General features: G+C 36.2%; 1 protein-coding gene across 1 annotated transcript in view; it reads left to right on the top strand.

The window, feature by feature from the left end:
- St8sia4 (ST8 alpha-N-acetyl-neuraminide alpha-2,8-sialyltransferase 4) overlaps positions 1 to 17,626 on the top strand; it is a 91,217-nt gene extending 73,591 nt beyond the window's left edge. Inside the window, exon 5 of the mRNA XM_048441987.3 lies at positions 13,405 to 17,626. Coding sequence (XP_048297944.3) covers positions 13,405 to 13,687 — 283 coding nt within the window. The 3' untranslated portion in view covers positions 13,688 to 17,626. The remainder of the gene's footprint in view (positions 1 to 13,404) is intronic.
- The last annotated feature ends 269 nt before the right edge of the window (positions 17,627 to 17,895 follow it).

The raw sequence follows: 17,895 nt of genomic DNA, 5'->3' as shown, positions 1-17,895 counted from the left end.
TGCTTCTATTTTGGGACCTTTAAAGTAAACAATTTTTGAACACACAGAGTTTTTTCCATTCTCAGTCTTTCAAGAGAAGACTAAAAATACCAGTAAATAGACTTTATTCAGTGTGTTTTAAAACAGATGAAAAATAATTTAAACGTAAGTAAGCTGACTTCTGAATATAGCAAGGTACAAATGGTATTTCATAACAAAGGAGCATATTGAAGAGTGAAATTTTACTAAGGGAGACACACTGTTGTTTGGGGGAATATGTGCTGAAACGACTTCGTGAGGATGGATGTGGATTCTGTAGTAGTGCTTCCATCAGAAGAGGGTTCGTGGAAGCTTAGCATTGTTAAGGAACTAATTTTGGTAAGCACATACTTTGGAATGCAGTTGCTACATATTGTAGCAGTGCAGTTTAATCTTTTCAGAAACTTCTAAGCTGTTTCCCAAAAGACTTTACTACTTTGCTTTTCCACCACCAATATACAAAGGCACTCCATCATCATCAGTACTTACTATCTCTTTATGTTTCCACTAGCAATTCCTCGATGAGTAAAGATACCAAGCATTTTCATGCAGGCATTGGCGATTTGTACATCTTCCTTTGAAAATTATTTGTTTGGATAGTATTCATTTTTTTTTTTCAGATTTTTACTTTTTTTTTTTTTTTAGTAAATTTTATTAAATTATAAAAGTTTCCATTTCCGCCCCCCCTCCCAACACCCTCCCACTCCCCCCACTCCCCCCCTCATTCCCCTCCGTCCCCCAGGGCAGTCAGGGTTTCCTGCCCTGTGGGAAGCTCCAGCTCCCTCCCCCTCCCTCCAGGTCCAAGAAGGCGAGCGTCCAAACAGACTGGATCCCCAAAATCCAGCATATGCAGAGGAAACAGGTCCCAGTGTCATAGTCAATGGCTTTTCAGAAAGACCCCGGGTCAGCCACAGTCAGAGAATCCGGCCAAATTCCGAGAATCTGGCTAGATCACGTCCTCGTTCAGTCCCAGTCCGACTGGCCCTGGTAAATTCTCATCAGATCCGTTCCCTTGTATCAGTGGGTGATAGCATCCCTCGCAGTACTGATTTCGTCTTTCATGTTCCTCCTCCTTCCGCTCCCCCTCCGGACCTCGGGGGGCTCAATCCGTTGCTCCAATGTGGGCCTCCGACTGCATAGTCGTCCTTCGCCAGACGAAGGATCTATGGTGATAAGCAAAATATACATCAGTATGGTCATGGGCCACGGCCGATTCAGGCACCCTCTCCTCTGTCCAGAGATTTGTTTCATATTTCATTATTGAGTTGCTGATAATATTTAAGTATTTTAGATAAAAGTTCATCACCAGATTGTGATTTAGCTCTTTTTATATTCTGTGAGTTTTTTCCATATATCTCTTTGCTCTTGAAAATTTGCCCTTTTATGATCTCCACTGATGTCTGTACTCACCTAAACACACACACACACACACACACACACACACACACACACACACATATATATATATAACAAAAATATTCAAAAATAATTCCAAAATGTTTCAGTGTTTGAAATCTTAAATTTTAGTCTGAGTCACTTAATTTTCTTTATACGGTGGTGAAGGTATTCACCTTTTGCTTTTCAATAATATACTTCACCCCACTGTTATGACAAACCTCACAATGAGAGTATATCAAGTATGCAGTTCATCATAGAAGTGCCTGACTTTATAGCACTACTTTTACTTTGTGGTTTTCCATAGCAAAAGACAGCATATGCTATGTTGCAATTATCTTTTCAGCTACAATTCTTATTGTTTCCTTTCTTCACAGGAACATTGTTTTAAAATTTCTATATAGCAAGTTTTGACTATTCATGAGCTATAAAAATGTGTGGCTTGTATATTAAGCGACTCCACCTAAAGGAGTGAAATGGAATGTGGAAGGGAGTGCAGAATCCATGAGGCTGGCATCTCAGCACTGAAGATGGGCAAATGACATGAAAAAGTACTTTAATTAACATGTGATATAATGAAACTGTTGTATGCTGTCTTACAACCTGGCAAAACTTCAGCGGTAAAATACTGCTAACAGATTCCCTCCATGCATCTTGCGGAGTAGAATGTGAAGCAATAACAATCCCAGAGATTTACATATTTTTGCAATATGCATTGGACGTCTGGGCCTGCACCCCTGGCATGGCCACACGGTTCCTCCTTCATGGGGTTTTCTCTCAACACAAACCCTTCCTCCATCTATACATTCATCGATAGTCCTTTATAGATACATTATTGCAAAGGACAGCAAAGTTGCCTAAGTGAGCATTGCTGACATCTTGTAATCCTTTATGGAAAGTATAAAAATAGAGAATTATGCTTAACTTGAGCCTTTTTAGACAGGAAGCTTAAAAGTTGGGAAAACCTTAAAGAACTTATGAACTTTGCTGGTAAGAATTATGCAACAATGAAAGGAGAAAGGATCACATTTGTTGGTCCTTATTCTTTTGAAATAGGTTTCAGCTCAGCTCCTGCAAGGAGCTTAATGTCGCCCAACTTACTGTGTTCGCTCATTTGTACACAGTCCAGTGCAGTCAAAAAGAAACCACAAGCCATTAAGAGTTGTTTACTCTGTTTTCATAGTAAAGTTGACTCTCGTTGGGAACGTCTACTTCTGATGGCTGCAAGTATGGTCTCTGAGTTGTTTCTTGAGCTAAATGTTAATGTGAAAAAATATTTGCATAATCAAATATTTTATCCATTTCCCATTATCCAATATGACTAAATATTTGGGTGACTTAACTCCTGACAAATACCCCCCCTTTCTGTTTTTTAATTTCAGATCCCAAGACAAGTGGCTGCATTTTCCTTCTTTTCAGCCTTGGGAGGAAAATACAAGGCTTTTGTGACTTTTGTTTGTCAAAAGTGATCCCATAAATGTCATTGAGAAGAGACTTTAGCATTAACCTCATTTTGCTCTTCCCTCATGGTTCAAATGACAGTCCCATTTCTGCCCACTATTTCACTTCTTATATGTCAGTACTTCCTCATTGTACAGTTTCAGTTGCGTACTCAGTTTTTTCCCAGATGAAAATTGGATTAAAGTAAAGGGCGTATAAAACTTATGGTTTTATTGTATGACATCTTTCTAAATAGTGTTATAGTTTCCATCTACTAGTTTCAAATTTCAAGTATTATTTTTAAGATGCTCTAAAAGATTTTAAGTACAATTGAAAACTGTCTATAGATAACTGCATTTAAAACTCCCCTTAATTAACCTCCTTCTATCAAGACATAATGATCTGAGCCATTTCTGTTGCTTTGAATAAGTTCATTATTGTTACTTTCAGAATTTTGATATATAAGTAGTCCTGGATATTTTTGTTTAATGTCTCTAGTTTTCCACCAAGATTTTATTGTATCAGTTAGGCTGTTAATGTTTAAAGTGTTATATATGCATAGCTTTAGACCATTACCCCTGTCACCACTCCCTTCCAATCACTCTTTATAAAGTTAATGCTCTCTGTTATATAAATTTACATATTATTAATATGTGTAGTATTGTATTAGTGTATTGTGTATGTGTGTGTAAAATCTGCTGAGTTTGTTTAGTGTGTCATGTCTGTATATGTTTTTAGGGCTGACCACTTAGTTTTTGGTATTTAAAAACTAAGAGGTCGGCACACCAATAGCATCAAAAGTCAGTACCAATGCCAGAGTGAGTTCAACACCATCCCTACCCACAAATCCTGCAGTGCTGCCCCAACATCTCACGTCAACAAAATTTTCAGTACTTTCTCCCTCTTTTTCTATGAGTCTTTCTCCTACAAAGCCACCACTGCCCACTCTACTTCAGTCACACTGGCCTCTTTACTGCTCCTTAAAGCTTCAGCTATTGAAGCTATTTTGGAAATCAGTCATCTTGAAAGTATGGTGGTGTGGGTCTTTAATCTCAGCATGCAGGAGGCTGAAGCATGCAGCTCTCGATGAATTGGAGGCCAGTCAAGGGTACAGAGTGAGTTGAATAAATTGGACATCCTGAATGTAAAAAAAAAAAAAAACCTAAGAGGTCTCATCCCTGGTGAAGATTAGTTCTCCTCCATCACAGCAGCTGTTAATTATCTATAAATATTCATCTACAGTTGGGGCCCTATGAATTCTTCCTATTCAAGTTATATATAAGCTAGCGTTGAAATTCAGGTCCTGTTCATGTGGCCATGTTGTTGAGATTTCTGAGTGCAACTTCCCTGTCATTTATAGAAGGTTTAATTTTACAGTGAATGTCTTGATTCTCTGGCTCTTATCTTTCCACCGTCATTCTATGATGTTAACTGAGCCTCAGATGTACATTTTGTGTTGTGAGTATAACACTGATGACTGGGTACACCATGGTCAATTTTCTCTGCATTTTTTAGTTCTGGATTTCTGCAATGGTATCTGTATGATGTGACAAGAAGTCTTCTTATGTGAGAGATAAAAGCTACACTAATTGTGCATATAAGGATCGGTATTTAGAATGCAGCTAGGATTGTACTTGTTTAGGAAAGTGGCCATACAGTTAGTTCCTCTTTAAAAGCATGAAACATACTCTACATTCATTCCTTTCTTGAGAAGTAAGGAAAACAGTTTATTTTTTTTAGAAATTCCTGTGCATTGTTTAATTAATATTAAATGCACATTTTAAGCTTAATAGTGTTTTGTACATGGAGAAGTATTTTTATCTTGCACTTGTATTGCAAACATATATAGAAGTTGAACTGTATTGTTTATGAGAGCTGATTGTACCATGTCTTTTCAGTCAAATAATTAATGATATTAGGAGGTCATCTTGACATAAATAACCTGAGGAATATCTCCACCATAGATACTGACAACATACAAGAGAGCAGTACTTCTTCTTCCCTTTACCTACTCCTCTTAATCTTCAACAGAATACACATAGCCAGCTTGTCAACTGAACAGATCAGGCAGGACTTATTTTCTTCTGGAGTCATGAATTTAATTTCTCATGATGGCCTTTCATGTACAGTGGAATTCACCATGAGATATTGTGAATATCAGGTAGCAGTTTAAACCTGAGTATGAAATGCAATTCCAATAGTTAAGATAATCATTTATTAATAAACTGTGAGACACAAGAGAAAATGCAACAATATATATAATCTGATCTAGAATTTCTTAACAATGCATTCAAAGTCAAATTAATGAACTTATATAGACAGAGAATGCTCATTTGTTTCCGAGCCACCCAGACACAAAATGATCACACAGATACTGTATTAATTACAACACTCCTTGGCCAATAGCTTATGAATATTTCTAGCTAACTATTACATCTTAAATTAACCCATTTCTATTATCTTATATTTTACCAAGAAGCTAATGGTTTACCAGTACCAGCATGCAGGCTTCTTTCTACTCTGGTGGCTACAAGCATTTCCCTGACTCCGCCTACTTTCTCCCAGCATTCAGTTTAGTTTTGCTGCCTAGCTCTATTCTGCCCTGCCATAGGCTAAAGCAGCTTCTTTATTCATTAACCAACAAAAGCAACACATATACAGAGGGACATTTCATAATATACTTAGACCACATGAAATGCCAGAGAGATTATTCCATAGGATCCAGTGTTTGTTGGCATCATTATTCTGAACTACTCTACGTGAAGATTAGATAGAGACTTTGAGCCTCAAGCATGTCATCATGCTTTCTCATCCCATGAGTGACTTATGCTTGCCACGAATTATGCTTCTAAAGTTTGATTAACTTTTTCTAAATTATGTGAAAAGCTTCTATACAAAAAATTTCATTTTTTAAAATAAAATCCTCCTTCCTAAAAAAGAACTTGCATAGAAAGAACGCAAAAGAAATGATACTAATGCATGACCTCTAGAAATTAAAAATTTGTCCTTTCATTTTAATGAAAATTTGAAAACATTTTAAGAAGCATTACTCAGATCCACTGTGAAATTCTTACCCTCTGGTACAATGACAATGCTTTTTATATTCACAGTGTGGTTGAATAAATATTAGCATACTTAAATCAGAAAGTCAGCTTATTTGTTTATTTATTTTGGTTTTTTGAAACAGGGTATCTCTGTAGTCTTGGAGCTTGTCCTGGAACTACTATATAGACCAGGCTGGCCTTGAAATCTCAGAAATTCACTGGCTTCTGTCTCTTGAGTGCTGGGATTAAAGGTAGAAGCCACCACTGCCTGGCTAGAAACTCACCTTCTAAATGTGAGGGTACACTGATAAAGTTGGGTTCTATTTACTATTGCTGTAAATTACAAAAGCCCCATGCATAAACCACAGCACTGCTAACATTAACCTGATAGTCACCATATGCCTTATTTTCATTTTCTCCATCAATTCTATCCCAAGTTGAGTGATCTAGAAAATATGGGGAATCCAAGTTCTTGCTATTTGAAATTGAGATCATTGTAAATGCAAAGGGAGTTCAGGCTCTACCACCTTCATTCTACAGGAGCTTACATTGCTTATTTAGCCTTCCCTATTCCCTAAGCCTGACTGGCCTCTTCTGTGAAATAAAAGCTATTTATAATTTCAGAAACTCCTATGTGAATGCTGTATTGGAAAAGGAGTAATACGTTCTCTGGTCAGTAAGAAGTGATATTTCAAGTGTGGAACAGTGACGAGGCATATTTATATGGATTATATTGTACCTATTACTATTTTTCTACTTAGAAAGAATGTAGAAGTTATATTTAACTTTCTAATAAATTTTTTGCTTTATATTGTAATAGTAAAGCAAAGTGAAGAAACAGAAGACGGGAGGAAGGAAGAAAGCTGCTTTTAGATGTCAGCATGTGTATTTGTGGATAAATTCAGGAGTGATTTCATTTACTTAGTTTTTGTTTTGTCAAGACTGGGTTTCTGTGTATAGCTGCCTTGGCTGTTCTGGAAATTTCTTTGTAGACTACACTGCTCTTGAGCTCAGGGAGATCTACCTGCCTTTGCCAAGGGCTGGGATTAAAGGCGTGCACCATCACCTCATGACTGGGACTAAAGGCATGCACCACCACTGCCTCATGGCAATGATTTTAAAAGCAGTACTTGGGGTATGGATTGCAAAGTTGACAGATATTATCTAGCTGACTAAGCAAACAGAGTTAAAGATTGTCCCTACTTGTTCTTTCTGGAACAAAGTTAACTTCTGGAGAATTAGCAAATCAGTAATTTAGATTGGTCTATACAGTTTCAAGCATGCCATTAGATTTCTATAGTACTTAATATATGCATTTACCTAAGATTCTGATTTCTTTTTTAACTTCACAGACCTGTTACCATAGACCTCATCATTTACTTAGATAATTTTCTTATCAGGATTGTTGCAAGTACTGGAATGCTTGATAGGCTTGATAAGGTTAATATTTATATAGAAATTCACAACAATAAAGAAAGTAGCCCATTGTCTTCTATTCTACACAAAGAGCCAAGTACATATGCAAATGTAGGGTTTCCAGTTTTGGTTTTGTTTTGTTCATATTTTCCCTGGGATTCTTAGCTGAGGAGCTCTGAGTTTATTCTTTTTCAAGTAAATTGAAGGATATTACAACTTCATTTGTCAGTCTGTTTCCCAAATTAGGAAATAGTAGAGCAGCATGTTGGCTGTTTCCAGAGAGGTGCTATCACAAATTTACCCTTCTGGATTCGCTTTCCCTACACACAACTTTGAGATATACGATCTTTAGAAAGTTACAGTACCGTATGTCAGAGCCGTGAATGATGTCTTAAATGATTGGAGAGGCATCCTTTAAAAGATGGAGAAAAGCTTCATTAGGAGAGACAGGGAACAGTAGAAGTAATGGAGGTAACCATCATGGACTGAATGACCATAGTGGTCCAGAGGTCAGCCTTAAGAAATCCACCGAAATAAAATAGAGTCTTCAAATCCTTTCAGAAGGTGGTAGGAAATTTCACATAGGGTGATTTAGCCTAAAGGATCACCTGTGTGACAAAATGTCTGGAGGAGCTAGGTACTGAGTAAGACTATAAATTAGTGGATATAAAACCACAGCACAGATGACCATCTAATGCTGCCCAGAGGGAGGACAGCTGGAGGTAATGCTTTCTTCCAGTTTCTAGATCTGTACAGCTAGAATGACTGTGGTCTTCAAAGGTCAGTCACCGAACTGTCATTTGTGATGGGAAAATAAAGGATATTAGTCTCGAAATTTTCTGATATCATTGTAGTAATTAGTTGGCAGGGATCTTCTGCTTTTCGTATTCATTATGAGTATGTATGCCAGTAAAATCTAAATTTGTGTCCGGCATTTAAAAATTAATCATATTTTGGTAAATCTTTGAGAACATTTTTTTTGTATTCTGAGCCTACTCACCACTTTTCATGATCACCCAAATTTTGCCCTCATTTAAAATTGAACAAGCAAAACCAGAAACAAACAAACAAAAAACAAATTGAGTCCAATTTGTGCTTTCAGCAACTGCCAGTAGTTTCTCTTTTGGGGGTGAGAACTCTTGCCAACCTCCCTCCCGCCATTCTGGAATTTTATCTGACTTAAGATTGCACATGAGGTCAAAACAAAACACAACAATGACAAAATCTCAGATGCAGTTTGAGAGGTGTACTTATCAATAAGTATAGCAATAGGCCATGAATTAACTCAATATTGTGTCTCTATAGCAGAATAATAATAGTAAGTTCCTTCTGAGGGTCTATAATTTATCTTGTCATGGGTCTTGGGCTCCAATAATGGTTCCATGTATGGATTTTTATCTTGTGAAGCAGACATTAAATCCAATTAGAAAGAACTGATTGGATACTCCCATGACAATTGTGTCATTATTGCCTTGTTGGGCATGTCTTTTCAGGATGCTTGCTATTGTAACTCCTAAGGTTCACAGCTTAGTAAGGCTGACAATTACTGTTCACCTCTGGTAGTGAATGGAACTCTTTATAGCACCATGAAAGCTAGCCAGTAGGGTTAGATTATAAGGAAACAACTGCTTTATATCATTGGGTTCCATTACTGGTCTTCAGAAGTTGTGCTTTACTATAAATTTATGACAGGTTGTGGAGAATAATGCCAATGAGCTGTAATGTTGGGGGTCAATGAACCACTTTAGTCAGAAATTCCAAAATGTTACCCACTCCTTGACCTTGGGCTTTTTATTTTTTGGCCTGTTGTGTCTAGTAGGGTTATTGTTATCACATTAGAGGATTATTTCTTTCTCTCTCTCAGCCTATTTTATATATTTTTATATGTGTATTATAGGAAGCTTTTGTAACATTAGTTTTTCATATCACTTAAAATAATTCTTTAGTATTAGTTTATTCATCCCATATTTCCTCCTCTACCTAGTTTAGCCATTCCATATGTCCTCCTCTACCTCGTTCTCCCAATCCACATATTCTTTAACCAACCCTTCCTTTTCCGTTAGTTCTCTCTGGACACCATCAGTTGAGTGAAGAGACAGCCTACAGCATGGGAAAAAGCACCATCATTTATACATCTGACATAGGGTTAACATCTAGACTATAAAAAACTAAACATCAAGAAAAGAAACAGTTCATTTAGAAAGGGGGCATAGAACTAAACAGAGAGTTTTAAAAGATGAAATATAAATTGCTAAAAATTGATGTTTTTAAAATTCTCAGTCTTCACAAAAAATCAAAATTAAAACCACATTGAAAATTCATCTTTCCTAATGATTAAGTTCAAAAGCTATGAATCAAAACCTTAAATGAGGACAAAAGATGGCATGGATGTGCAGACAAAGGAGCAGTCATTCAATGCTAGTAAAAACTACTGCAGCAACTATAGATGTCAATGGGATATGAAGGTTGCACAAAAGAACCCAGAAATAGAACTACCACATGATTCAGTTACAGCACTTTGGGGCATTATAGCCAAAGGATTATCCATCTTACTTTATAAATACCTGCCTCATTGTTCTTCATCCGTGTTCATTGCTGTTCTATTTATAATTGGCAGGAAATGGAGACATAGCTGTGCCTTCATTAGGAAGCCAGGCCTTACTAATGAAGTTGCTTTTCTATTAGCATTGCTAATGCTAAATTATTTAGTCTATATTGTTAACTACAGAAATCGATTTATTTGGATTACAAGTTTCCAAGACTATTTCCAAATAAAACACACTTTTAGGACTCTGTGCAACAATTTCAATTATATTTTATAATCTCCTACTAAGAAACCCTTGAGCCAAAATTTCTGGATGTTCTTACACCTCTGATCCTGTTTTGAACCATCTAGATAAATAATTTTCTTTCAGCATTTCTTGCTTACATTTATCTTAACAATCATGTGACTTATAATTTTTCTCATATGATTCTGTCCAAAAATAGTTAGAATTTCTAGGATTTCTTATGAATTATAAAATAGAACATATTTATTGATAAGAAGGACATAAATTCTCAAAAATAGTAAACTACTACATTATTTTTTGCTGATAATATTATTTCACTTTAGAAATGATTCAGTATAACTTTTATTATACTTCCAAACATTTGCAATTGGTACCATTGATGGGAATATTTTTTGCTCAGATTAACTTTGTATTGTCTTTGCTAAGTTTAACTTTGACAGTTGTAAATAACACGGGCATCTTTTCAAACTACCAAATTCATTACCTGACCACTGTGACAATTCTCAAATCATCTAAACTTTCCTGTGATAATCATACCATGTGTAAACCCTCTGCTTTACTAGAACACACAGAGACTCAAGACCAACCTCTCAAAAGGGTCACATTAGCATTTAATAGCAGAATCACTCTGGTTCCTGAATGAATTTAACAACACACAGGCTATGAGTTCTACTTGATAATCTACCATTTGATCAAAAGAGGATCCAGATAGTCTGCCTTAAAAAATATTTATAACTCATATGTTTTGAAAACAGGGATGCTCAATTGTAATGGTATAACTTGGCAACACATTTTACATATCTCAAAATGTTTAGAGTTGGCATTTATCAAATGAAAAAAACTAAAAAAAAACCCATAAATTTCTATGAACTGGGTCTTGTGCTAGAATATTCTCCTTCCACATTTAAGGCTCTGAGTTAAATGCCACCACCAAAGAAACAGCAGAAAGTGTAAGACCAATTTTATCGATTTTTCAGTCAGCATGACAAAGATTTCTAACAAGTTAAAGAAGGGGAGATTCATATGATTTATGGTTTCAGGGGTCCACCATGGTAGGGAGTACTTAGCAAATCAGTTCATGACATGAGGTTTCAGGAAGCAGAGAAAGGGAAAGGCGTGTGATCTGTTCATTTTCTCCTCTCCCCATTATTCTCTGTGGATTGCTAGCCCATGGCGCAGTACCTGCTGTTATGAGTCCTCCATACTTAGGAAGTCTGCTCTAGAAATGCTCCCAAACAGACCAGAGAGGATTGGAGCAGTGTCCTCTGGGATTTGAAATGTAGTTAGTTGGAGCTGATGATTGAGTATCACATCAATTGTACTTGAAATAAACAGAAAAAAGTAGGAAAGTCAAGAGAACTAACAAGATTGAATATGTCTTCCATGTTTGGGTAAATTTTGAAAGCAATTATGTTGATAAGCTGTTAGGGTAAAATAGCATTTAATTTCTTTTGATTGTTTTCATAGTCCATACTCAAAATTTTTTTGAACTTCTTTGAACCATTTCATTAAATTGTCTGAAAAGAGACCCAAAGAGATGACTCCATGGTTAAAATCATGGGACATTCCTCAAGAGGACCTGTGTTCAATTTTCAGCACTCACCTGGATGCATACACTTGTCTGTATCCCTAGCTTCTGGGGATCAGATGCCATTTTCTGGCTTCCACTGGCACCAAACATGTATGTACACATATAATACTCAGACATACATGCCAGCAAAACAAGAAAAAACAAACAAACAAAACAAAACAAAAATAAATACACTCATAATTCTTTTCAGAATTAAATAAAAACTTCTAAAAAGAGAAAATAATGCATAAAATCCAAAGGTAACATGGTAAAAGAAACAATAGCAATATCTAAAATTACCTCTTCTTATTTGGAAAGCAGAAATATTTCTCAATATTTGAGATGATGGTGAAAACAATAATTAAAAACATACATATATTAAGTATAGTGTTTTTTTAAGCAAAACCAGTTTAAAGTAACGGGACATTCACAGTCTTCCCCTTTTAGCTGTTTCTCTCATGACCCCACTTTCTTTAAGGAAATGAGTGTCCCAGAGCATTGGAAACTCCCTTCCTCCTAAAGGTGATGGTTAACTGCGGATTTGCAGGGTTTCAGGCCAGGAGAATTCGACAACAATGGATTTGAACATTCTGCAGCATTTTATGGTTGTTACAAGTTAATGTTATGAAAAATATTCAATATAGAGATGCATTTTACCAACTAAAAAAGAAACTTATGGTCGCATAGCAGTCCTGGTTAAAAACCAAGGGTCACAAAATAAAACAAAAAGGCAGAAATGTGGGCAAGGGACCTATAGGAAGGAACAATAGGTGGCAGAAGTGGGAGGAGATAAGAAGGTGGGGTCGGAGTAAACAGAAGTTGGACAAAGTTGTCTGGGAACATATTTTATTAATAAAAAATTGAAAGTATAAATTATATAAAGAAAGAACTCTTCATTAGTTTATTATAAAATTGAATTTATTTTTTATTGCTCTTTTATGTGTGTGTGTGTGTTTGTATGTTTGAGGTATAGAAATATCCATGATTAAAATACGGTTTTATGACTGGAGTTGAAAAAGTCAGTTAAAATAATACAAGTTAAGCGTTCAGTTGGCTCTTTTTGTGTGTCTGAGGCTGTTCTTGTATATGTCTGAGGCGGAAGGTCAGTTTGGGTGCTGCTTCTCAAGAATGCCCCTTCCCCCTCTGTTTATCTGTTTGTGCCTGTGAGTGAGAGACTGTGTGTCTGTCTGTCTGTACGTCTTTTCCCCTTTCTCTATCTCCCCATCTTTCCCTTCCTTCTTCTTCTTCTTAATATGTCTCTAGCTTGACTCCAGGGCCCCGTGGCTCACCAATCAGGACAGACAAAGTTACTCTAGATCCACCTGTCTCTGCATCACATCCCAGGCCTTAATATGACTGCGACAGTCAAAGTTGGGTCCTTAATGCTGTGCCTCTGCAGTGATACTTATACTTCTCTTGGAAGATTCTACTCTGAATATTGAATAAATGTTTATCCCTAATCAATCTGGAACTGGATATTATGGAACAGAATTAACCTATGTTTTTAGTCCTCTGGCTGTTTTTACGGACTCAAAAATCTGTTAGCTAATAAATATCAAAGAAAACATAAAAGTATATTTTTTTCTAAGTACAAAAATACTACTTGCATTAATCACTGAAAAGTTTATTTACAATTGTGCATTTTGTTTGCTACAGACTGTCATTTCTATAGAATATATCATAAGCTACTATACATTTTCTCCTGTTTTACTTTTGTTTTTGTTTCCCCTAGTTACTGGTTGACCAACAAAGTTCCTATCAAGAGACCCAGCACAGGCCTCCTTATGTACACACTGGCTACCAGATTCTGTGATGAAATTCACCTGTATGGCTTCTGGCCCTTCCCTAAGGATTTGAATGGGAAAGCTGTCAAATACCATTACTATGACGACTTAAAATATAGATACTTTTCCAACGCCAGTCCTCACCGAATGCCACTAGAATTTAAAACATTGAATGTGCTGCACAATAGAGGCGCTCTAAAACTGACCACAGGGAAGTGCATGAAGCAATAAAGCACACTTTGAAGGATTAAAAACTGGATGCAGACTTTTTCTAAAGATGCTTCTGGAGATTTAGAAACAGGATCCAAAACAAGGCTGGGTTTCTGCATCCACCAACTGACTGAATGGCTGAAATGGAAGTCGGTGTGAACCCACCACCAGCTGATGAAATACCTGCAAAGTGCTCTACCTATCAAATATTCTGACTTCAAGGGTCCTAGTAAGTGCCACTTCCACGAAGAATACAGTCTGAATGTATTTTCAGTAGTGTTTACAAGATCCAACAGTGCACTCATCATTAATTAGCAAAGCAAATATGTTCATCACTGTGGAGCAGCCACTGTAACGCCAAGCACACTGGAAGAGGAACCATGGAGCACGACTCGGCGCTTGGGAAATTAAGGCATCCTTATTCACCAAATTGAAGGAGGAACAAGTTCGAAGAGTGAAATCCATGAGATGAAGCAACTTGAGGGAACTTCTAGTCAGGACACTGAGAATGATGATCGTGTTTAGGTTTTGCTTGTGTTTGTCTTCTGAAACTTATTTTGGTTTGGGTATAAGGTGCTTAGAAATTTATTTGAGGTATAGAAGAGGGAAACACATATAGATGAAGAAAATAAACATCAAACAGTTTTTTATAAAATTCTTTTGCTTTTTCAGCAGCAATCACACCAAATTTTTGTTTATTTGTTTTGTTTTGCACAACTATAAATCTCTGGATTATGTATCAATGGTGTGGCAGGTACCAGCCAAAATATAACACTCAATAGTAGTAAACTATTGTGAAGGAGTGATATTTTAAAAATTGCAAAGTTGCTCTTGGTACCAAAGATTAAATCATGTTCCTACACAGTATGCCATTCTCCTTACATTAAAGGAATATATTATTAAAATGAGCACATCGTTGCTATGAAACTTGGCTCTAAATATTTTAAAAATTTCAAACTTAAATAATTTTAATTTATACATTTGATATTTTCTAGTAGCTTCGTGGAAACATATTGCCCTGTAGAATTAATGTTGGGTTGGTGTAGCTGAGATGTTACTACTAGTTCTGTGATTTCATCCTGGTTATTCAGAGGCAAAGATCAATGGGCACCACTTAACACAAGTTTAAGATTTCTCTCTACAAAGTAACATGACTAACTGAGACTTGTTTTCGAACAGATGGCTAATTCAAGGCAGTTTAACAATAATGTATCAGTATTGTGAACTTAAAATGAATTCAATCGACAAGAATTTTTTTTGCAGTTAAGGACAGTTCCATTATTACTGCATTTTAAAGAACATAAAGTTATTCATAGAGTGATTTAGAATGATTAGATACTTGACTGAAGTGACTGGTGGGCCGGTTTTCTGTTTCTTCTGAAAGCAGAAGCTATATAGTCTCACTTCTGCTTTGGCCCACAGCAACTTCATATGACTTCTCGTTTCTTGGGGAAGGCACTCTGAAGAAAGCAGAAATAGTATGAAAACTGTGAATGTTTTGTTTTTTTGTAGGACAGGCAATCTCAAAATGAATGAAGAGAGTAGGGGAAGTGTGCATATAAAGTATACATATATGTATTCACACTATGGAAAAGAATTGTCACAGTACTGCAGTTACTAATATTTTTAATAATAGCTTTTAATGCTTTTAAAAGTCTGCAGAATCTCAGGATATAAAGAACATTTTCTGAGAATCTGTGTATCTATCACAAAATAAAACTGAGTGCAGATGTAAGATTCTTAAATACTATGAATAATCTCAATATACTTTTGTCATTAAAATTCTCATCTACTTGAAAATTTGAAAGTACTAGATACATGTTATAGGAATGCTAAATTGAAAGTCTAATTTATTTGACAATTGAAATCTGGGTAACTTATAGAACTTACTTTGAACTCTGTGCAGATAAGTCTTCCCAGCAGAACCTAACATGAAGTGACAAGTATATTTTAACAAGAAAATATCAACTTGGCACTTACTCAAAGTAGGTATTTGAATGCAGCAACATACCCTTTTGACTGCATTTCCCGAAAGAAGAAATATATGTTTAAACAACATTCAGTCCCCAGTAAGCACACCGCACCATCCACCATTCCCTGCATCGCTGTTTATCCCTTAGTCGCATTGGGTAGTGCCTTTTCAACGTCGTCTTCACATCGATTCTTCACCCCTGCTTTGTGTTCTCTAAATGCTTGCCCAGTTAGGAAAATGTTCAGCATCCAAAGGGCTTCAGATTTGAAAGAAAACTATTTTTGTTCATCTCAGGGAACTTTCAATACAGAAGAGCAGATTCAATTGAAGATATTTAGTGCTCACAGACGAAATGCCGCGTGCGAGCATTTTATCCTCTTACATACACCTTTGCATTCGTCCTCACACTTCGGTCCCCATCACGGCCGTCTTACAGGGAAAAGGCAGAGAGCGATGAAGGCTAATAGTTCAAGTGAGGAAAAGAGTTACAATGTAACACACACGATGGCCTGAGGGATCAAAACAAAATCAAATTATAAGTATATACTTGAAGTATCTGTGTTTTCCTTTATATGATATGCCCACAGCTTTATTGTTTTCTTTCCTTTTTCATGATTTAGTCATGCACCTGGGAAGGCCCAGGCAGATGACTGCGCTATATCCCAGTCATTGAGGTCACATGGTTGCTACTGCGCTATTGACATGAAGAGACCACAGAAATATTCTTATTATTATTATTCAGTATGATCTGTACTTAATAGCAAGTTGCTGGAAGAAAATGTGAATCAGTAACAGATTTTCAGGGCCAATCCAGTGATGCAGCCCACGGGAATAACGGAACTAATGTGGAAGACTTTCTCACTGGGGGGAAGTGCTGGGCATTTGAATGTCTTCATGCATCGTATATCATATGAACTGTATATGGATTGTTGATGAAAACCTCTACATATATGCTTACAGAAATGCTTTATTTAAGAAGTGCCGAGGGTAGTGTACATACAAGTTCCTCAGCTACTACTGAAGAAGGAGTGAGCAGTGATTTTTTTTTCTAGTTGTGCCATGTTATTCATAACACATATTACGTGATATTTGGTTCCCCGAATTGTTTTCATGTGATAACTGTCAGGACTATCTATAATTTTGGAAGGGGGATGGGAAACGTTGTGTATAGTTAGTTGTTATCTCTACAAACTTGGAAGTTTACCCATTACATGTTGTCAATATACCAAGGTTTTAATAAAAACAGGTAAAGGTAATTGTTTGTATTTGATAAACAAACTCCAAATACAATCCTTCTAGAAATAGTTATTTTATTATATATGTGCTATAAATATATCTAAATAGTACAAATAGACATGTGTGATGCATATATACCATGTTATATATGTATATCTGTGTGTACACACTGAGTCTGTAATATGTGCACAACTAGATGTGTGTTATACATATCTTCAGGGTCTGCACCGTGGTCCTCCCTGGAGATCATGACCACTTTAAAAAGAGAAGTTCTTTTGAAACTTCATTACTACTCTGCTTTAAGGAAGACCTACTTTATAGCTGAAGTATATGTTCTTTCCTAGAGTAATAGTAAAGAGACTAGTATGTTCAAACCTCTCCAAACAAAAGTAAAGAAAAAAAATATCTTCAAGCTGGCAATGTATTTAAATTGCAAGTTTTCTGAGTGTGGGTCTAGGCCATGTGTTTCTCCATTGCGTAGCACCTTTTAAGAAATACTGTTTCTTTGTGTAGTTGAAAGCACAAGTGTTTCAAATGTATATAGCAGGAAGGAAAAAAGTGTTTACAGATAGCTCTGCTGCATAGGATCGTTGCTACTGAGTTTTTCTTATACCATCCGTGGAATGGGAAGATAAAGCTTCTTGGGTAGGTATCCTGTTCAACACTGTTCCCCGTCATTTGTGTATAGTAATTAGCTATTCTTGCTTTATCATTTGTACAATTGTAAAATATATTAAATTACTTTTTTTCAATTTTTCTTCTAATCTTTGCTACCTACGCCTTCGATTTCCCTTCATATGCCAATGTTTAGGTGACTGATTTTATGAAATCTTTATTACTGCTTGGATCTTCTCCATCTCAGCCACACTGATTAACAATTGATCTAAACATTTGTTTTAAAAACATTCAAGGATATATGAGTAATTGCAATACCAACATTAATATCAAGAAGTCCTTAAGAGTTTGGGGGTGGAACACTTTGTGTGTGGTTTTGAGTCTGAAACATTTCACAACATAGGTC

Source organism: Myodes glareolus, chromosome 1 (genome assembly GCF_982192425.1).
Source record: "Myodes glareolus chromosome 1, mMyoGla1.1, whole genome shotgun sequence".
NCBI lineage: Eukaryota > Metazoa > Chordata > Mammalia > Rodentia > Cricetidae > Myodes > Myodes glareolus.
This window is presented reverse-complemented; position numbering and strand designations above follow the sequence as displayed.